General features: G+C 40.1%; 1 protein-coding gene and 1 long non-coding RNA gene across 7 annotated transcripts in view; one reads left to right on the top strand and one right to left on the bottom strand.

Annotated features, from left to right (window-relative positions):
* Positions 1–22,407, bottom strand: part of NTRK2 (neurotrophic receptor tyrosine kinase 2) — a 292,046-nt gene that overhangs the window by 152,651 nt on the left and 116,988 nt on the right. For 2 of the 6 annotated variants that reach the window (XM_075931777.1, XM_075931778.1), the window contains one exon: positions 4,334–11,245. The exons of the other annotated variants lie outside the window; for them this stretch is intronic. Coding sequence is in view for 1 of the 2 variants with exons in the window: in XM_075931778.1 (XP_075787893.1) it covers positions 11,208–11,245 (38 nt within the window). In the remaining variant the exon portion in view is untranslated. Of the gene's footprint in view, positions 1–4,333; positions 11,246–22,407 lie in introns of those variants that run through there. 6 annotated transcript variants of the gene reach the window in all.
* Positions 12,316–13,737, top strand: LOC142829854 (uncharacterized). The gene is made up of 3 exons (XR_012904721.1): positions 12,316–12,448; positions 12,680–12,737; positions 13,598–13,737. It is a non-coding gene; the product is annotated as an uncharacterized LOC142829854 (long non-coding RNA).

Here is a 22,407-nt window from a genome sequence, read left to right as displayed (position 1 = left end):
ATTAAGAATTAGAGAATACAAAATAAGGAATAATCTCCTCTACCTCCACCCGAATCAAAAGGTAGAGCTAATTGATCATCCACTCACGTTTTTAATCAGGTTTAGAGCTGGCAGTCAGAAAAAGGGTGAGGACTGACAAACTTACTAATTTAGTCAACACAGGTCTGACTGTTCTGTTGGTTGCACTGACATATCAACTATTTATATGGCACTAGCATGGGGAGCCCCAGTCACAGACCAGGACCTCATAGAATCATAAGATGGAAGGGACCTCAAGAGGTCATTGTACTAGACTCAGTAAAAAACAGAGCAAAAAGAGTATATAAACCAAGTGCTGTACCTCTACATTCAATCACAGGTGTACCACCATTGAGTTCACTGAAGTTACATCTGGGTTAACAAAAGTTATAACTGAGAGGGACATTAGGCCAATAGTGCTGGATTTCTTTTCATATATAGGGCACCTTACTAAAAAAAACCATTCAATACATTGAATAATCATGTCTAACAGCCCACTGCAGTCAGTGGAAGTCTTCCATTCATTTCACTGGGAACCGGTCCTCATTCAATATACTCTGTGGCAAGACAATCAGAGAAGAGAACTAAAAACCTTTTCTTCGTGTTACCATTGTATAGCTCCTATTTCAAGCAACATGAACTGCTTCAAAGTTCAGAACCATGAATTCAGTTTAATTCACACTGTGTGTTTATAAAAATATATAGGTGTGACTAGAAACCCGTATGGATGTTCGTATAGGCAAGTGCGTTAATGTGTGTGCACAGGGAATTTTCTGAGCCATTGGTAGGTGTTTAATACAAGCAGACCTGAGTGAATCATCCCCTTTTTCCTCTGCAACTTGGCTAGGAATCATCTTAGAGGGAGGTCTTGCCACACTTCTTCATATTGTGGTTACATTACTTTAATGCACTCAAACTGAGATTTTAATTAAGACAGGTCTGTTTAACGTTGGTGCTTATAACTGGAATTGTATACAAAATTTATCCTTGTGAAGCATACAGGTACAATTACAGGCAGTCCCCGACTTACGCGGATCCGACTTATGTCGGATCCGCACTTACGAACGGGGCTTTCTCGCCCTGGAGCTCGCAGGCAGCGGTCCCACCACCTCGACCTCTGGGGTGAGAAAAGCTGCCCCTGATCTGCTGGGGACTGTCTCCAGCAGACCAGGGGCACGGGGAGCAAAGCCGCTGCTGCGGCTTTGCTCCCCGTGTCCCTGGTCTGCTGGAGGGGGGGGCGCAGCTAGTGTGCCCCCCCCCAGCAGACCAGGCTTTTGTTGTGGACCCTGGGGCAGAGCAGCTGGGGCGCTGCCGGTTGGTCCCGCAGTGCCGCTCTGGGCACTACTGGACCAACCCGGCAGCACCCCAGCTGCTCTGCCCCAGGTCCTGATTCAGCCGCTGCTGGTCAGTTTCAGCAGCGGCTGAATCAGGACGCCTGGGGCAGAGCAGCTGGGGTGTTGCTGGGTTGGTCCAGTAGTGCCGAGGAGCGGCGCTACTGGAGCAACCCAGCAGCACCCCAGCTGCTCTGCTCCAGGCGTCCCCAAGTCAGCCGCTGCTGAAACTGATCAGCGCTGACTACAGGAAGCCCGAGGCAGAGTTGCTCTGCCCCGGGCTTCCTGGAATCAGCCGCTGATCGGTTTCAGCAGCAGCTGACTTGGGGACGCTTGGGGTTCTTAAGTTGAATCTGTATGTAAGTCAGAACTGGCGGTCAGTTTCAGCAGCGGCTGAATCTGGACGCCAGTTCCAACTTACATACAGATTCAACTTAAGAACAAACCTACAGTCCCTATCTTGTACGTAACCCGGGGACTGCCTGTAAATCAGTGGGGCTATGAGAAAAAGGTCTGAATCACCAAAATAAGGTAGAGTATTTGTTTATAGGGGAAATACCAGCCTCACAAGGAAGTTAACTGAACCCAGCTACTTTGCAGATTCCACAGCAAGTTAGACCAAATGCAGCATCAACTTGCAATCAGTCATTAGACCAAACATCCTTGCCTGCTTCAAATATGTCTTTCTAGGTTTTTTGTTTGTTGAGTGTTTTTCTTTTTGTGAAGGTTAGAAGCAAGTCTTTATCCATTTCTTGCAATCCTTATTATTAGGCTTTTAATATGTAGCTTTATATTTTGTGAGAGATTGAATTTTTAAATGCTCTGTTCTCTATTAGTTTAAGCACATCATCAGTATTCCATCTCCTTGATTATTAAAGAGTTTCTCTGACAATGTGGATGCTAGAAGTTTGAATGGTAAACCTTGAGCAAAATTAATTTGTTAATATCCTGACTAATGTTTTCTCATCATCAATATCCCAGATCCAAGACATTTGCATTAGCAATTTATGTATATTTTATTTACTTTAACAAATGTTGCCCCCAAAGGGCGGTCATCACAAATAACATGAATATCTAAGATTGGACTTCTTTACTTTTGGGGTCTAATTCTGTAATCCTAGGACATGGAATGCTGACAAATTATTACTATGTGTAATTATTTTAGCTTCAGTCTATTAATCCTTATGATTATTAAAACAATGTAAGAATAAAAGTAACATCAGCTACTGTATGCTGGCAGCAGTGAGATTTTATTCCTTCCTTATATTCAAAAGTCTTGCACTGTGTTCAAAATGAAGAAATTAAATGCCACTGTCAAAAGCAATTCTACATATCACATGCATTGGTAAACATTTTGAATGTGTACAGTTTATGTTTGTGTCTAATCCCCTCTCTTATAGTTATTCTTTGCCAGAACCTATTTTTAAGGAATTACTGTAAAGATATAATTTATATATATTTAAAAGGAATCATCTTTTTACTGACATCTTGGATTATTAAATTTTAAACTGTAGTCTCTTTAAATCTCTTTTTACCACATATTCTGCTTGTTTTCTTCCTTCACTCACCCAGGACAGTGTAAATGGTTAGTTTCACTTTTGTTTCTTGTCTGTTTCAGTTTTTGATTCTCCTCTCTAGATGTCACAATTCCATTGTGTTTGCGATAATTCATACAGCAATATATTGCATAGCAAAACTGAAACACACCTCACCCATTTTTACTTCATTAAAACATTTCTAGACAAATTACATTTTATTCCCCTTCTGAACCACGCTTTTTTTTTATTAAAAAAGTCATCCTATATTTTGAACCTAAACTAATATGGACAATATTCCTTTGAATTACAATAGTAGAAAGTTATACGTAAAGCCTTTTAAAATAAATGGATGGGCCTTACATGAGGCTCATTTCTTTTGGACGATGAAGCTCCATTATGTCATCTCCAATGGCATATTTTATATGAGGGCTAGGAACGTATATTTGACACAGATGCTATCTGACAGACTAATTTCAGAAAAAATAGTTATTCCCTCTGGCCATATTAAGCTGATTTGGTAAAATGTTTGAGGATGTACATTCCTTCCAGAAGTGAAATATGGGCCTGTACACTTCACAAACACGAACAACAATTTATCATGCCAAATCTGAATGTGCCAAGTTCCAACTACATTAATGAAAACCATGGGAAAATATGACATGCCTGTGCAGAAAGCAAAAAGGGCAAAACTTGGGCTTGAATTATGACATAATTGTTTTAACATTCTTAAACTTTTTTCCTACCTCTATAGAACTTTCAGGAAACCTAGTTCATTGCTCACAGTAACACTATGGCATTCAAATCTTCAGACCATATTACCGATTTTTCCTTCAACGTTACCAAAAAAAAATCAGAATGGTTTGTCCTTGAACCCAAGTAGTCAACATTCTATAAATCTATTTAAAAAGGACCGTATTATCTAAGCAATCTCCAGAACAGAAACATGAACTATATGATTGTAATGCTCTTAAGTTCTGATCCTATAAATCTATACTTATATAGGATCCATTTGGGTAGACTCCTCTGTCTATGCAAAGCCCAACTGAAGCATTCTCTTTCAGGAACAAGGATACAGTTATCTATACAATTACCTGCTCTGAATACACAAGTGTTGTATTGTATACACAAATTACATGCGCACACATTTTGTGAGACATATTTATAAATTCAGTCCTCAAAATTCTATTCTTTTTTCAATTTAAACAGAGCTCATGCAAGAATTTATGTTTCACATGGTTTTATGGGTAATTCATACATTAAATTCAGTGTTTTCAACAACAACAAAAAAAACACATCCATATTCTGACTTGATTTATAATATCTGGTATCATGTGATAACTGAGGAAACACCCTACAGAATTACATGTTTTCCAATAAAATATTCTACATTACTGGTAAAATACTAAGTTCATGGTAAGTCTTTATAAAGAGTACAAGACACAATGATAATGAATGATAAAACTTTATTGGCCTGTTAAAAATAAGTCCAGCAAATACATTTATGTAGTCTGTCCACATTATTAAGATTGTATTTGAAATAAAAACTAAATTATTTACAAGAAATATAAAATCAGCTTTAAACAGGGAGTGGAAAATCTAAGATTCACAATATGTTGATGGATTACAGCAAATGTATTTTTTAAAAGTATGCTAGGCTCACTGCCTAGTTTCTGATAATCATGTGGAACATTATTTTCCTTAATATAAAAGAAAATAGACTTTGGATACAGGTGGGTTAGGTTTTCTATATTGAAACTAAAGTTTTAAAAACAACTAAGATGTAGAGCTCAGAATAGCAGAGAGAGAATTTCTAAATTTACTCAAGAAACCGACGTTCTGATGTTTAATTTGTGGTATAAGGGCCTGATTCTGCTCTTTCACTGGGGTAAATCAGTAGTGAAGCCAATTAAACCAATGGTATTACAATGTTACAAAACTTGCTTAAGTCAGCACGCAATCAGCATAAATTTAGAGCAGTGATTCCCAACCTTTTTCCCATAGAGGAACCCCTAAAATAATTTTTCATATCCCGAGGAACCCCTACCTATGAAAACGTTTGCTTGGCCAGAAAAAGTTGACAGCGGGGAACGCAATTCTATTACTGCTAAATTATTGTCAAGAAAATGTATTTGTAAAGAGCTGTTATATATATGTCAGCTTTTATTTAAGAAAAAAATATTTATTTATTCCACGATTTCTCGTGGAACCCCTGATGATGGTCTGCGGAACCCCAGGGTCCCGTGGAACCCTGGTTGGGAAACACTGATTTAGAGGATTAAATCCTGGCCCCACAATGGAAAACTAGTTAGTCTCCAAAGGGCTGGGATTTCCCCCAGCTTCCACCTATAATTCAGTACAACTATCTTCCCCACTGCACACACATCTGAAATCCTACAGAACAACTCTTGCATTTCTTTATTTTTGAGCAAATGGTTAACTCTAAAGTAACTCAGTTTTCTTGTACAGATGTGAGCATCATCCAGTTTATTCTGTGATTAAAACTTAGCAACAAGACCAGGTGTGAAATGTAAGAAAATTGTAGGAACTCTAGCTTCGTGCTTTCATTTTCAAATTTTACCTGGATTTGAGGCAATGTCTAGCCCTTTTTGTAAGCAGTGCAAATGCTTACACTCAGAACTGATCTCTGTAGTCAATCCTAATCTCTCTGAGACTCTGCTCCTTTAAGCAATGGTCTGCACATTTTCTGCACTGTGCTCAGTGGGTCAGCTTGCCCCCTGGTGCAAGGGGGGGGCATAGCTCCATTACAATCAATGGAGCTATACACATTTACACTAGCTGAGGATGTTTTCGTGTTAATGCAACTGTAATTAATATTTTGTACAATACAGAAGCAATTACAGGCAGTCCCCGGGTTACGTACAAGATAGGGACTGTAGGTTTGTTCTTAAGTTGAATCGGTATGTAAGTCGGAACTGGCGTCCAGATTCAGACACTGCTGAAACTGACCGCCAGTTCTGACTTACATACAGAATCAATTTAAGAACCCCAGGCGTCCCCAGAGCAACTCTGCCTGGGGCTTCCTGTAGTCAGCGCTGGTCAGTTTCAGCAGAAGCTGACTTGGGGACGCCTGGGGCAGAGCAGCTGGGGTGCTACTGGACCAACCCAGCAGCACCCCATCTGCTCTGCCCCAGACGTCCTGATTCAGCCGCTGCTGAAACTGACCAGCAGCGGCTGAATCAGGACCTGGGGCAGAGCAGCTGGGGTGCTGCCGGGTTGGTCCAGTAGTGCCCACGGGCGCTGCAGGACCAATCGGCAGCGCCCCAGCTGCTCTGCCCCGGAGTCCAAAACAAAAGCCTGGTCTGCTGGGGGGCGGGGAGGAGAACACTAGCTGCGCCCCCCCCCCCCCCCCCAGCAGACCAGGGACACGGGGAGCAGAGCCGCAGCGGCAGCTGGGTGCCGCGCCTCTGAGGCTTTGCTCTGGCAAAGCCTCTGAGGCGCGGGACCCCCCGCGGCTGCGGCTTCAGTCAGGGTGCCTGTGGTCTGCTGGGGACCGTCCCCAGCAGACCACAGGCACCGGGTCTCATGCGGCAGCAGCGGGGGTTCCCGCGCTTCTGAGGCTTTGCTCTGGCAAAGCCTCAGAAGCGCAGGAACCCGCCCGCTGCTGCCGCTTGGGTCCCGGTGCCTGTGGTCTGCTGGGGACGGTCCCCAGGAGACCACAGGCACCGGCACCCAAGTGGCAGCAGCAGCGGTTCCCGCGCTTCCGAGGCTTTGCTCTGGCAAAGCCTCAGAAGCGCGGGAACCCGCCCGGTGCCCCTGGTCTGCTGGAGACGGTCTCCAGCAGACCAGGGGCACCGGAGCAGCTTACGAACGGGGCTTTCTCGCCCCGACTTCCGGGGCGAGAAAGCTCCGTTCGTAAGTGCGGATCCGACATAAGTCGGATCCGCGTAAGTCGGGGACTGCCTGTAGTTCTGTTTCTAGCAGTGTATTTTAATTCCCACCACTACCATTATTACTTCAGTCCTAAAAAGCTTAAATTCTTATAGGGAGAGCTGAAAAGTGGACTCGATTAATCCTCTACAGATGGGCCCAAATAACAGTTATGTAAGTACACAGAGTAGTCAGACATCATATTTCCACCTAACCAATCCGTTTGCATTTGCAAACGTTGTGAGCAGAGGATGGTTTATGGGTATTAAAGTGCTAGCACAGACAGAGGCCACTTTTGAAAGTTTTGTCCCAGATATTTTTGTGGAAGCAAGACAATGAACTATATAACCATAGAGTTCTCTATGTTCCCTACAATGTTGTCTCTCTCACTCTCCCGCCCTACCCCCCTCACCTTGCAGCACACCACTTTCCATTTTGAAAACTATATAATGTGCCCAGCACTCAGGAACCCTTTCTGCTGTTACTAATTCTACACCTTTCACAATGTACTTTGGTGCACCTACTCCCATATTATGCCAAAGCCCTCCAGAAAGGCATCCATAGCTACTGGGTCCTGGGATTAACTGTTCAGAATGCATGCACACAAGCCAAGGGATTTGATAGAGGGCATGAAAGACGAAAATGAGGCTCTCTGGAGAATGACAAGGAAGGACTGTCAGGGGCTACTGACAGCTCAAAAGGACAAAAAGAAGTCAACACTGGACCTTTTGCATTGGGTATAGATCAATAGAAACCATATCCCTTTACCTGCAACTGTAGTTGCCCATAAACAGCTTTGTAATTCTTGGGAAAATGTTTTAGGGGCTATTTGTGGCAGGAGAGAGGACTATATTCTGGTCAATGATCACAAGCAATTAGAAATAATAAATACACAAAATAAATTAAGTGGAATGTTTTCTAACAAAAATATGCTCCATCGGTTTCCTGGAGATGCTCCCTGCCTTAATGGGGGATGTACTTCAGTCACAAAACTCCCCATTGACTTCAGAGGGAAAAGAAGCAAACCGTTATTCACATAAAGGACCTAACTATGCAACCCCTTGTTTCCATTGGTGAGCAGCAGTCCTGTTGAAATCACTTGAACTATTTGTGTAAGTAACTGCTCATCAACAGAAGAGTTTTGCCATATGGCCTTTTAATGCCTGATCCACTAATCCTCATTTTAAAACAAATTGTATATAATAAATAAACCCCTTTTAACATCATAAAATATATTTTTATTTCCTTTCAGTTCTGGCAAACTTGTAAACTTGGGCTTTAAATGTTTAATTAACTTTTTACTGCTCAGTGAAGTAACATAAAAGCTTTTTAGTATCAAATGCTGGATGGTCAGTGACTTTTACCATTTTATTGGCTCCTGCCAGATTCTGGGTTTGAATCTCACTTTAGTTCAAAGAATTCTGTAATTTGCTGATCCCTCTGTAAACCAACACTATTTGGGTAAAGTAGAATCTCTAAAGTGACAGGCAATGTCATTTACAATCAAGCTGAAAAATAGCAATTTAGGATGTATTGCTCTGTCCCTGCTTGAAGTTCAACTCCCTTTAGTTTTAAGAAACTAATCTATTGACATAATGGAAAGAATATATTTTAGCAACACATAACCTAGTTCCACTATTTCAACATTATCATTGTGTAAAAAAAAGTAGTAACTAATCACATGCTGTAATCCATAAGGCTCTGTGAATGTCTGTATTAAGTAACAGTGCATTTAAATGTAAAAGACAGTACAAAATACTTAACAAGGATATCCTACAATAACTGATTGCTAGATAGATAGCTATCTATCAATAGTGCATAAATCAGTTCTGATTTACTAATATTAATGTCTTAGTTACATAAAATCCAAAATAGTGTCAGTACTTGCAGAGCTATTTGAAATTCAAACCTATCGCTGCTCTTTAAAGTTGAACTGCAAAGTGTTACAAAATAAATACAAAAAAATGTCATGTAAGATCCTAAATCAGTAATAGAATATACGTTCTAAATTTTAAAACTTTTTTTTTTAAATAATCTTTTCCTTAAGTTAGCTGCCAAATTCTGAGTTTGGCATTTAGTCCTTTCCCTGCCAAGATAAAAAGGGGTCAGATCCTGATCTCATTTACATAGGAGTAAATATGGACTAACTTAACTGAAACACAATGAATTTGCACCTTTGTAATTGAGATTGACATTTGGCCCAGCACTTCATGCTCTGAAATCACATTAGTATTATCCTTTTGTAATTCCATTAACTGCAGTTCAGTTACCCCTGATTTACACAAGTGTATGAGAGATTAGAATCAGGCCCAATGACATCAGAAGCAATTTAAATAAGGTTGGAAATGCATGGGCAAACAAGATGTCAGTGTAAAAGTCAATTTTAAAAAATGAGTTAAAAAGACCAATAAGGTAGAAGAGAATAGGTATCTCCAAAAACATATGATTTGAAAGAGCACTTACTCTTGCAGTTGGAAAAGAGAAGGCTGATATTCTGCTTTTATTTTGGGGAACAAAAGAAAGATTTAGCTGATATCACTCCAACTGAACAACTGTGAAGATTAGCCCTAACTGTTGCTCCTCCTCCCACACATGCTACTGCCTACGGAAAACAGGTATAGGTTGACCTAAGATAGTGTGGATTTTGAATATACACTGAATTCCAACTCCATCTCCATCTATTCCCCAGGGGAGAAGCAGGAGAAGACACCTCATTGGGAGCCTTTTGGCTTGTGGGAAGAAAAGGGAAACCCCACCCCCACCCCCTCCACTCCTCATATCAGCGAAGAGGGGGAAAATAACATCCCATTTGGGACAAGATAAGCCCTGTTCCCTGACTCAGAGGCAGACTCTTTCAGGGTGGACATGCAAGGAAGAGTGAATGATGGTTGTGAAAGTTTGGATGGAATGTAAGAAGAGCGCCAAAGCACCGGGCTGGGAAGGAGGAAGAGATTGGGAAAAACACATAAGAGTGAAGGAGGGATCATACACAATGAAGAAACAAAAGAATAAATTGAAGGCTTGGAAGGAAATGAGCAAAAACAAATGACGCAATTATAGAATATTGTAGCATAGATGAAAGCTAGAAGATTGTAGTGTGGATGAAAAGAGTACAGCAACCAAAAGACACACTAGTAGAAACAGTAGAAAGAAAAAAAATGAGGGTGAATGGAAAGAGAAAGAACAGAATAAAGATAAACCATAAATGAGATACAGAATGCTCTCAACTTCTAACAAACTATGAGGAATTCCAAGTGACTGTTTGTTTATTCAAAACCCACAAATTCGGTGTGCAGAAATGGAAAATATAAATTTAATATAAAGATATTATGTATCTTTAAAGGTTCATCTCAGCGTCTGAGAATCCTCTTAACTCATTTTTTAAATTTCAAAAACATTTTTAATTGATTTTCTTCCTTCTTTCTTACCCTGTTATCACCTTCTGAATAGGAAAGTTCAAGTCCTGAACTCAGGATTTGGCAAGCATTTGACATGGAAATGATGTTCACAAATTATATTTAAAGTGTAGACCCTGACCTTGAAAATACTTATGCACATGTGTATGACTGATCTGCAAAATCAACTTTATAAGGTATTATTTTTGCATCTGCATTTTAAACTCTAGCTGAAACCATCCCAGTCTAGCAAAGGAAACAAACACATGCTCAAAGTTAAGCACATAGTTAAGTAAGATTCTGAACAAGGATGGGCTTGAGTACCTGCTTACATGATTTGCTTAATCAACTCACATGCACTAAGGCCCAATCCTGTAATCCTAACTCATGTAATTCTTGTTTACCAGGATCTTCCCGGTAAAATCAATGAGACCACTCACAGGAATAAGAGTTGCAGGATCAGACCTACATGTTTACTGCTTCAGGATTTTAGGCCCCAATTTGCTGTAAGTATATCGACAGTCCCACTGAATTAAATGGTACTACTTGCAAATTTAAAATTAAGTACATGCAAAAAGTGCTAATAAAATCTGGGCTTTAAACATTTGATTTTTTTTCCATTATTTTTAATTTAAAAAACTTTGCAATTCACCTTTAATAAATATTATTTCTTAAACCCAACATCTTTCCAGTTAAGTTCAAACAGAAAAACTTTTTGACAGACAAAACAGCATAACCAAATTTCATTTAAATGCCATTTGGAAGCTACATTAAAAACAGGATAATAAAAAAGAATCTGATAGCTTATTTCTGGGCTTTCTTGAGTTTTATGGCAGCCTGAGGGCTGATTTTGCCCTGATGTCTCCAAAACAACTAATGAGCTGTGTGTACGTCTAGTATCCTCCAAACACAACCCATGTCTAAAACAGAAGTCCAAAGGATGTGGCAATTCACAGGACAAGAACAATGTCCACTCCCTAGTGTGCAGCTTCAACAAATAAGCTCCACAGCCCCTTTCTCATTTTTCCTTATTTCATTTACCCATCCAGTGGGATCTTATGAAACAAAACAAAACCTAAAAGAAACAAAATAAAATATGAGAAATCATGCTTCACAAAATTCAAAGAAAAATTAACACAAGGAAATAAACACAGATGAACACTAGATAAAGACGACGACAAACATATGGAATGCATTTCAAAACGTGCAAAATAAACGCTAAATAAAAACTGTTTATGGAAATTGCATAATTTGCTGTGTCTTACGGCTGTGGTTTTCATTAGTTAATTTAAATCAAATATTACTGTGCATGTGGTTTTTATGTCAAACACAAAGAATATTCACAATCAGATGCAATACAACTGGTAGATACCGACTATGGTGATAGGCATATTTTCATAGTCCTAAATATACTTGGTTTAGATGGGTATCCTCCCAGCTTTATCCTTTCTTCCTAAAAAGAATGATATCAGAACTAGCACCACAACATTTCCAGTTTTAAATGTCTATAAATGCTGATAGCCTTATACATTTAAGCCTGGTCTACATTAAAGGGGAAAGTCAACTTAAGATATGCAGCTCCAGCTATGTTAATTATGTAGCTGGAGTCAAAGCATCTTAAATCACGTTTTGGTGCTGTCCATACTGTGGGAGGTCAATGGCTTACTCCTCATAAGGAGCAGGAATGCCAATGCCAATGGGAGCACCCTTTCAGTTCAAATTAGTGGGTCTTCAGCGTTGTTAATCTCCATAGTGTAGACAGACCATTAGTGTACCAGTAAAATAGCACCATGTATTGACTCAGTAGTATTATAGGAACAGAGACTATAAATGGGAACAAGTAATGATAAGCATTAGGGATAGTACTCTCCATTGACCAGAAGAAAATTAATCATACCTGCTGCCAAATAAGGAGTAGATATGGCTAAGCCATGGAAATTTCTGAGGAGTCATGAGCTTAAGGATGATTATCAGTACATTTCCCCCCTCCCTTTTTGCTCTGTTTTGGGTGCTTGAAAAAAGAAAATTGGCTACCACACTGCAATGCTCTTATTAATACAGCATCAGGTTCCCAGGTGTTTACTACTTTTTACCTTGTATTTATATGCAGTAAACTCTACACGGTCTATGTACTGGATCAAGTCCCCAGCATCATGAACATTTATTTTGTCATGACACAGAAAATTACAACTGAGGAAAAAGTTACCAATTTTTTCATAATGAATTAATTATCTCTGAAAAACAATGACTAAATCAAAACAACTTAAAAAAAAAACAGGTCAGTTTTTCCGTCAATCTACTATCAAGTCCACAAGGTAAACCTTAGCGATGGCTGTCTAAGATTGAGAACCTTTGGAAAACCAGTTTTGAACTGGGATTAAATCCACACACTCAATTCATAAATACTTCCTAGCACAGCATCGTCTTATATATACTGTTGTTATCTGACTGCAGTTATGTCTTTATATGCATCATTTTTTATTGTCACCATTGTTTATTCTACTAACAGTTAAAAAACAAGGAAATAACATGAGAATTGGATTTACAAGCATTGGATTTCGGTAAATGTAAGTTTCATCAGTAGGTCTTTTATTAGTCTTGCCTCTGTAAGTCCACACAGTTTTGTGAGGAGATCAAACCTTATCTGTGGATTTGTAGGGCTCTACAGATATCTGTTTTATATCCATTGATATCCATATCTGCAGATGTCAATGCTGATATCTGCAGTACATTTTTGAGGTTACACATGCAGATACAGATTTTGTATCCACATAGAACTCTATTTATGTAGATGTAAGATTACTCCAAACAACTGAAAGTTTAGAGTCAAATCCTGATGCCATATTAGTTAATGAGAATTTTTCAATAGGAGTAGAATTTGATTGTTAGAAAGTACCTAACAGTGACTAATTCATTTACAATTAATTTCTTGCTAATTTAAACCTTTAGGAGATAATATCTTCTGTTTGAGTGTAGGTAATAGCACACATGTAAGCCAAACATGCTGATTAGGGTGCTACTTCACAGTTTCAAGAGGGTGTGTGCAAAATTCTTTTTCACTGAAACAATCTATGTGAGTTAGAATGATAAGCCAACAAAAACAAAAAGAGAGAGAGAGAGAGAGAGAGAGAGAGAGAAAGAGAGAGAGGCTTGGCTAATCCGCATACAAAATATAATTTCAGTACAAGTGCCTATCACTTCTGAGCTGTTAAATTTCTGCACAGACACTGTTTTTAAACTTTGGGAAAGGAAGGCTTCAGGCTACATTACTGTTGAGAGGATTAGTTACATAAGTAATAATAACATGAAGTGATGAGAGTCTTACCTACTCCTAAAGAATACTATGTTATTGTTGGACTCAGTGCTCTTATTATAATTTAGATCATTTAAATCTTGATAATTCTTCTGCTTTTCCCCTGTCACACAGAAAAGGGACTTTGAATTAAATTACTGTATTCAGGCTATGCCGTGGATCCATGAAGAAGACCAAGATGCAGAGTTCGAAGCAATGTAATTGCACATTAATATCACTACAGATTATATTAAAATCACCACAATTGATCTGTGTTCAATCATCATCGTCATTTGATTTTTTTAAAATATAGTGCTGTTTGGGGGAGCTAACTTTCATATTAGTATTTAATATTGCTGAATGATCATCATTGTTATTGGAAGTTTATTGGTAGTATACTCAGAGCATTTGTATGGGCTTTTTCGTTATTAAATCTAAAGTTTCATTTCAAATTATTTATACATATACAAACTCATCACACATAACTGACACCTCCATTGACTGCTGCACATGAAGGAATTTCAAAGAGCCAAGTTCTCTTCTCGAATCTCAAGCTTGTTGCTTGCCTATTGCAATTCAGGCAATGAAAATGATTTGAGAGTCAATTTCATTCCTTGTTTTCATTCAGTAGGACAATTATTAATTATTATTATTATTATGTGTTAAGAGCAAGTAAGTGCCAAGCACTGTCTAATACACAAAGAGACCGGAACCTGATTCTCTTCTTAGTTATTCGTGTGTATAGGGAGTGACCAACGCTGTACTCTGAGGCTACAGATAAACTGCCATTTTTTTGTGGACAAGGTTATGGAAATGGAACACTCATTTGCATATCTTCTTCCGATTCTTTTCATGGAAGAGGTTTTGCCTATAAAAACCCCCTGTAGACAGGGCCATTTGTTGGAAAAAAACCCTTTTGCGCAAGATCCCTTATTCCTTAAAAAATAAGGTTTATAGGATCTTGCGCAAAAGGTTTTTTTTTCCCCTACAAATGGCCCCATCTACACGGGGCTTCTTATCGGCAAAACCTCTTCCACAAAAAGAATCAGAAGAAGATATGCAAATGAGCGAGCCATTTGCAAATCCTCTTCCGCAAAAAAAAAGGCAGTGTAGCCGTAGCCTCAGTGTTTTGTAATGCTGATGACAGCAAGTCAGATCACATGTGCAGTTTACTCCCAGATAATAAGGAAAGTCCACAGTTCTGAAAATGGGATTTGTTAATTTTTTGTTCCGGTATTAGTTGCGGACGAGACTTTCATAAATACTACGATCAGATTAATATTCATGAACAAATACTAACTGCATAAAGCAGGTTTTGAAACAAAATGATCAGTTAAACAGTAATAAGTCACTAGAATCAGATGTATTCACCCAGGAGTTCTGAAGAAACTCAAATACAAAACTGCAGAACTACTAAGCATGGTATGTAACCCATTGCTTAAATCAGCCTCAGGATAACTAATGTAATGCCAATCTTTTAAAAAGCTGCAGAGGCAATGTGGGAAATTAAAGGACAGTAAGCCTGAATTCAGAACCAGGTAAAATTGGTTGAAACAATAGCAAAGAACAGATTATCAGTCACATGGATGAATGCAATATAATATTCAAATTCAGGTCTCCTAAGTTACCTACTCTAAGAAGGTATGTCTACCCAGCAACTGTGCACCTGTGGTGGGTGTATGTCACCAGAGCTGGGCTCACAGATCTCAAGCTGTGAGGCTGTTTCCACATTGTATAGATTTCTGGGCTCAGGCTGGGATCCTCACACCACACAAGGTCTCTGAGCCTGCAAGTCTACACAGAAATAAAAGAGCCCCTCAAATCCAGGGGCCACAAGTCGAAGCAAGGGCGATGCACATGCTCCAAATGCTGTGGTGGGAGGGACAAAGAGCCAGCCAGCACTCAGTGAGGTCAGAGTCCCTGGGCAACCAAAGGGACAAGGGAAGGGAGGTCTGGTGTCCACAGCAGGAGTCCACCCCCTCCTGTACTTAAGGGCAGAGGTGGGGGAAGCAGAGCAACATGGCCCCAGCTTGCTCTGCTCTCCTGGGGTATGTCTACACTAGGAAATTATTTCAAAATAACTTATTTTAAAATAATAACTCCCAAAATAATTATTTCAAAATAGTGTACCTGCGCTACAGAAAAGCCTTGAAATTAGTCCCAGGCAGGCTCAGACACTAGGAACTAATTACTTTGAATGACTCTGAGGAGTAGTTGTTTCAAAATAGCAGCAGTGGAACATCCACATACCGCTATTTTGAGATAACTATTTTTTTAAGTGTTATTCTTCATGGAAAGCAGGAGTTAGTTTGAAATAACCAGCCCCTTATTTCAAAATAACACACTTGATAGTGTGGACAATCTACTTGTTATTCTGAAATAAAGAGAGTTATTTCAAAATAACTCCCTAGTATAAACCAGGGCTGGAGTGTCACTTGGGCCGTGTCCAGACTCAGGGGTTTTTTCGGGAAAAGTAGCCTTTTCCCGAAAAAACTTCCCCTGCGTCCAGACTCAAGCTGCGTTCTTTCGAAATTATTTCGAAAGAACGCGGCTTTTCTTTTGATGGTGGTAAACCTCAATTTACGAGGAAGAACGCCTTCTTTCGAAAGTTCCTCTTTCGAAAGAAGGCGTTCTTCAATGTAAACAGGCCGTCTTCGAAAGAGAGCATCCAGTCTCGCTGGGTGCTCTCTTTCGAAAAAGCGGATTTCTCTTTCGAAAGATCCGCCTACTGTCTAGACGCGATCTTTCGAAAGAGGCTCTTTCGAAAGATGCTTTCGAAAGAGCCTCTTTCGAAAGAAGCCTGCAGTCTAGACATAGCCCTAGGGAGGGAGTAGGACTGCCGCCACTATCACTGGTGGGGAGCAAAGCAATGTGGTCAGGAAGAAGAGCAAATTAGAAATGGATTGCTATGCTTCCTCTGCCACTACTAGTGAGTGCAGAGGGATGGGTGAACCACTGCTTCCAGGGCAGGCCCCTGAGCCCTGCTTGTCCCTTGGGCTGCATGAGTTGGGGGAAGATGTGGGGCAGGAGTGGAGCAAGGGCAGGGGAGAGTAGGGGAGAGGGCAGAGCAAGGGCAGGGAAGGGGCAGGACCCAGAACAGAGGGGCATTGTCCTAGCCTTCCCTCAGGCTGGAGAGAGGTCATATGGCTGGTGTACTTCTGTATCACCCCTCAACAGTCACCCTGAGCCAAATCAATTGGCATGAGCCAGTCATAGGTTTTTGTTTGCTGTGTAGACATACCCAAAGACAGTGCTGTATATAAAAAAAAAATACAACCACATCCATACTGTGGTTTCAAGGTATCATTTCTGAAAGCAACTAATTAGGCCAATACTATGTATTTTTAAAATCATGCCTTCAGTTGATAAAGCACAACTAGGTTGTGGACGGCAACTGTGATGCAGTCAATTGAGTACCAGCAGTCAGGAGACACTGGTTCTGTTCCTGATTGTCCCTAGTATCTGACAGACTTTAGTCAAGTAACCACCTCTCTGAGCTTCATTTTCCATCTCCATAAATAATATAGAATAATGCTGTCCCACCCTTCGTAAAGCACTCTTACCCTATGGTTGTGGAACTTCCTCTACAGTAAAAAATATATATTATTATACCACGGTTGTTGTTAATTTAGCTCTTAAAATACTGCTGGAATAAAGCTGATAATCTTGTTTCTAAGTAATTGTTGAGAAACACTGAGCTAGGATAACCAAATTTTGCATGCAGCTTCCTCTTACTATAACTTAAAACAGGGTAAGGGTTTGGCTGTGCCAGGACAATGGGATGTGCCTAGAATGGAGCCATTTCTCATAAAACGGAAAGGGAGGGCTCTGCTAGCAGGGACAGTTATACTGAATAATGACAAAATGGGGGCAGCAAGGGGCCAGAGATAGGGACCAGGACAGCTGTAACACCATGGGGCCAGCAGGGGGCAGGGATAGAGAAAGGGATAACTATTTGTATATATTTGAGAGAGTTAGTCTGAATGTCACATTAGGCCCCATCCCTTGGCTGAACCAAAACCCCGGGCTTGAAAACCCCAGAATCACAGAGTGCAAAATGGCACAGGGGTTCAACATGTGTGAGTCTGGACCATTTCTAATTATTATATTCACTTTACTTCAGAGGAAATCAAGGGAGAAAGCCATTAAATTACTTGCTCAATATAGTCTAACACCAAGTAAGTGGATTAGCTAAGAATAGAAATGAGAAGCCCTGCCCCCAGATTTGCTCAGCCTCCAAAGACAACATGGTATAAGACACTACAATATCATATGCTAAAAGACTAAGGGCTAATTTGGATGAAATTAAAATGACAAATTATACTGTTCCCCTGTAATTCATTAAATATTGCCAAATGGTTCTTTCCCATCACGACTGGTATTTCTTCTATTGCTTGAGTTTAAGCATACTAGAGATGGATATGCAGTTTATCATTTCAGGAATACTGCCGCCTATGTGAGATTTGCAAATGATCTTAATAAAATTGGAGCCATTAACATTACTGTTGTAGGCAGCATTCAATCTCTTTAATGGTTTGGGTCATTGATCTACAAGTTCATAAAACTAAAAAGGGTGGGGGTCAAACAAAATTATATGTACTTTAGTAAAAGCACCCTATAAAGCTGATCTCAATATAAAATGAATTAGGCGCAAAAGGTAGTAAAATCTGGACTATTTATTCAGCAGCTCCAAGAGTGAAAAGTAAGTAGGGTTCATGATCCCTTGCCCTGCCTACTATGAACACTAAATATCTAAAGGTAGTTTATGGGGGCTTCATATCTTAGAAAGAGTCTTCTGTTCTATTCCCTTGCATTGACACCTTGAACGGTATGGGGCAGATAGGAAACAAAAGCATACTCAGCATTCATAAGGAGAATATATACAGTGTGTTTCCCAAGAAGAGACATTACCCTCCTGTCTTCCAGTGCTGTCTGTATCCAATAGATATTCCCTTTTAGAGGACTGCTGCTGATGCTGTGCTTGTTCTGAATTATACAGAGAGTCAAGGAACATTAAAAACTGCAGCTCAGACCACTTGCTCGCAGAGCCAGACAGTGGGCAGGATTTGCACAATTTATCATTCAGGCACAGGCAAGAAAGACAGCATGCAAGCAACTGCTGCAGACAGAAGCACCGAGGCAACTGCAGACCGAGGCACTAAACCTCAGCTGCATCTAACATAAAGACACACCCCCGCGGAAAGAGACAGGGTAAGGAGCTTACACACCCATGCAGGAATTGCTCACACAGTGACAGTCCTTACTCCTCTGCAGCTAAATAAAGTCTGTAAAAAGTGGCCAGAGAGAGCTGCACTGCTCAACAGAAGTGCTCCTGTTCAGTGGCAAGAAAAAGTGCATTCTTCAGCCAATCCCAGGTTGCACAGTGGCCAGACTGTTCTTCCACTTATAAGGCCATTTTGATTCACTAAGACATGGTGGCCCTCTGAGCTCTCGCTGTGGTTATACATGCCTTCTACTACTGCAAACCTAAGGGTACTGAAAGGTCATCTCTTCTTTCATCTGACAATGTCTCAGAAATCAGCGTAAGAGGGAGGTTGTAGAACACCCATTACTGGGGGTTTTCAAGAACAAGTTAGACACAAGTCAGGGCTGGCCAACTACACTTAACACGGCCTCAGAGAATGACCTATTGAGATCCCTTCCAACCCTACAATTCTATGATCATGGAAATTCCCACTGACTCCTGATATTCCATTAGAATACTTTAGATTCAATAAAGAATTGTAGTTTGTATGTAACTCATCTCCTACTATTCTGCCTCATTAAATGTATAAGGACCAGGCCTCTCTAGAGGCATACGACATACAGACCGGATGCAGCTTATTTCAGAGAACACATACACACAAAGCTCTCTTTTACTCTCTCACAAATGCTTTATTTTTGTTCTTATTTTGTTGCTTTTCATAATCTAAAATAAAAAAGCAACCCAGACTGAAAGTATCTGGTTGTTTTTTGTAATTAGGAAAGACATCATGAGAATTCTGACAACAAGCATTTGTCCAAAACAATAAAGAGTCAGAAGATTTGAAGTGATGAAATGGTAAAATGAAAGAAAACCACAGAAAAGATAAAGTAGTCATTTAAAGAAATATGGATTTTTTTATCAATTGAGGGAACTAAAGATACGGTATATAAATGCTATGAAAGACAATGGAAAGAAAAAAATTAATTGTTTTCACACCACTTGGAAAAGTCATATTTGCAATTCACAGAAAAGTGCCTAACAGTTACTCGCCTCATAGACTCTTCAAAATCAGAACCTCTTAAGTTTATCTCACCCTTCATTTGCATGAAAATCTCAGTGCCATAAGAAATCCATCAATATTTCAAGAAATGTTTTCTTAGCGCTTTCTGTAGTTATTGAAAAGTCAAAGCTATTAAGAAAAAGGACTCTTTGCCGTCTGACATCCCATTTGAGATTAATATGCTCATTGATATGCATGTTGAACACACAAATGCACTATAACACAAATGCATCTTTGACAAGTGTCTGTTTACTTCGGTACAAAGGAAAATCACAGCACATGAAAGAAACACACAGTGTAACTACATTTCACTCTGATGAAAAGCAGAGTAATTCCTGTGTTATAATTTATTCAGTCTCTCTCTACCTGAGCAGTTGGGACAGTTCTGCCATCAATCTGGTGTGTGTAATTTCTACCGAGATTAATGGACTTCCAGACATGAACTATATAGCCTTCTTGCTATAAAAGCCAAGCCAAGACATTCCTAGAAAAGCGAGTGAAGGAACTGATATTTCTTATTTTGGTGCACTCTGAATAGCTATGGAATTACATACCATTACCACATCAATATACTGCAAGAATATCCTACTTCATGTTGAATTATAAAGATCAAAAGGAATTTATATTAACACAGTATTTCCAATTATGACTGAGTAATTCTCAAGCTTTCTCTGAAGGACATATTATAAATCTATGAAGTCTGAGTGCCACTATACTTGTCAGATGTATATGCTAATCATTCATTGTGCCTAACATTTTGCTTGTGGCATCTCCTGGCTCGTCTACTTATTGTATTTCATTCACTTTTCCCACCCACAGAAAACCCTTACTATGCATGCAGTTCCATTTGGGAGTCAATACACCCACCACAAGGACTGACTTAGGGTGGATAAATGCCTTTAAGAGGCAGTGTGGTCCAGTGGATTAAGGAAAGGACACCTGGATTCTAATCCTAGCTCAGGGCAAGTCACTCTCTCTCTATGTGCTTCTGTTTATTTAGACTGCGAGCCCTTTGGGTCAGGTGACAGTAGGTCCTGGTCTCAGTTGGGGAAATTAACGTTACAGAGTTAGTGATAACAAAACTGAAATGGTCTAGCTCCAGAATGGCTTCTTTCCTCTCCTTTCTCCAGACAGTAAGAGACTGGCCCGAATAGCATGGAGACGCTGATCTGTATTCCTTTTCAGTGTGATCTAGTCTGCAAAAATCACTATTTGATCCAACCATCTCTAATTGCTATGTTTTGATATAACCCAGGATTGGGCTTTGTACCCCATAGATGGCCTTCTGATAGCATAATGAAAAGAGATGCAACTGCCAAGAAAAATATTTTGTTTTTATTTTACACAAAAAGTAAAATGCTATTACTGCTGCCTTGCCAGAGATCCCAGAGACCAGCAACTCTATGAAGACTGAAATAATCACCGAAGAAGCATCAACTGCAGAGCAGCCTTTCAATACCCCTTATCTGCATGAGCGCCTCTTGTAGAAGACCTTGGAGGCTTTGGGGAAGGAAGTCTCCAGAAAGATCCTCCTGAAAGAATCACAGGCGGACAGGGCCAACCACATCCAGGCTCTGGGGCTTTCAACTGGCTCTGGTCCTTAATAATGCTCCCCCTTCTCCCAAGGCACCAAGGCTATTTGAAGCTAGGCTGGGCTGCTGCTAGCCCTCCTGGGAGGGGGACTCTGTGGAAAGTGTTATACAACTCTAGACTAAATCAGCTGCAGTCTTTGTACTACAACTCTTTAGGCCAAAGCGAAGACAATGTGTGTCGACTCCAGCCTGGCCCTGCCTTGTTCACTCATGCTCCCAGCTCTGTAAGGAGTCTCAATTTTTTACCTTGCCTCCTACTACATCATCACTGAATAGTAACCAATTGAACTAAACACAAACTGCCTCTAACAAGCTAATTGCATCTAAATTACAACCAAAAAGCCCCTACTGAAGACTCAGCGAGTTTCTTGTGGGAGAAAATAAACAGTTTTACTAAACGATACTATGTAATTATAAACTTAATTAACATAAAATAAATTAGAGATTTCATCTTATAATGGATACCAAGGTTTAGCTGCTTATTGCCTTCCCTACCAGGGGAGGCTATTAGGAAGTGAGTGTTTAGAGTAAGGCTATCTTATTTAAAACCAATTACATTCCTGTGACAGGAGTTATTGACACTATGAATCCTTTTCAAAACACAAGCCTATGTCTGTTACCATCCACGGGAGAGCACCAGTGCCACACAAGGGACTTTCTGAAGAGCATGAAAAGCACAAGCGTTAAGCCCTCTGCCTCTGTTAGTGCATTTGGACCACATTCCTGTTCCCAGCACAGAGCCAAAGGCATTGGCTCCCACAGAGCTGTCTGGAGGGAAGGGATATGGATGGAGTGAAGCTATTGTGGGTTGCTACTGCAGGATCCCCTGTGCCTGGAGCACAGCCTCTCCTCAGGGAGAATTGCCTTACATGCTAATTAAGGGCAAGGCAATAATGGAAAAAACACTTAAGGCACTGGAGGAAGAGGGGGGTAGTGATTTGATAGGTGACACATGCCTCTGAGTTAGTAATGAGCCAATGCCCAGTATTAGCACACTGCAGCATTTATGGTGGCACAATGCTGCTAGAAGTGCTGTTATGGAGATCAAACACAATCAAGGTCCACACCAACGCCATACATTTTTCAT

The sequence above is a fragment of the Pelodiscus sinensis genome, chromosome 6, assembly GCF_049634645.1.
Source record: "Pelodiscus sinensis isolate JC-2024 chromosome 6, ASM4963464v1, whole genome shotgun sequence".
Classification (NCBI taxonomy): Eukaryota; Metazoa; Chordata; order Testudines; family Trionychidae; genus Pelodiscus; species Pelodiscus sinensis.
Note: the sequence above shows the minus strand (reverse complement) of the source record. Positions and strands in the feature narration are given on the sequence as shown.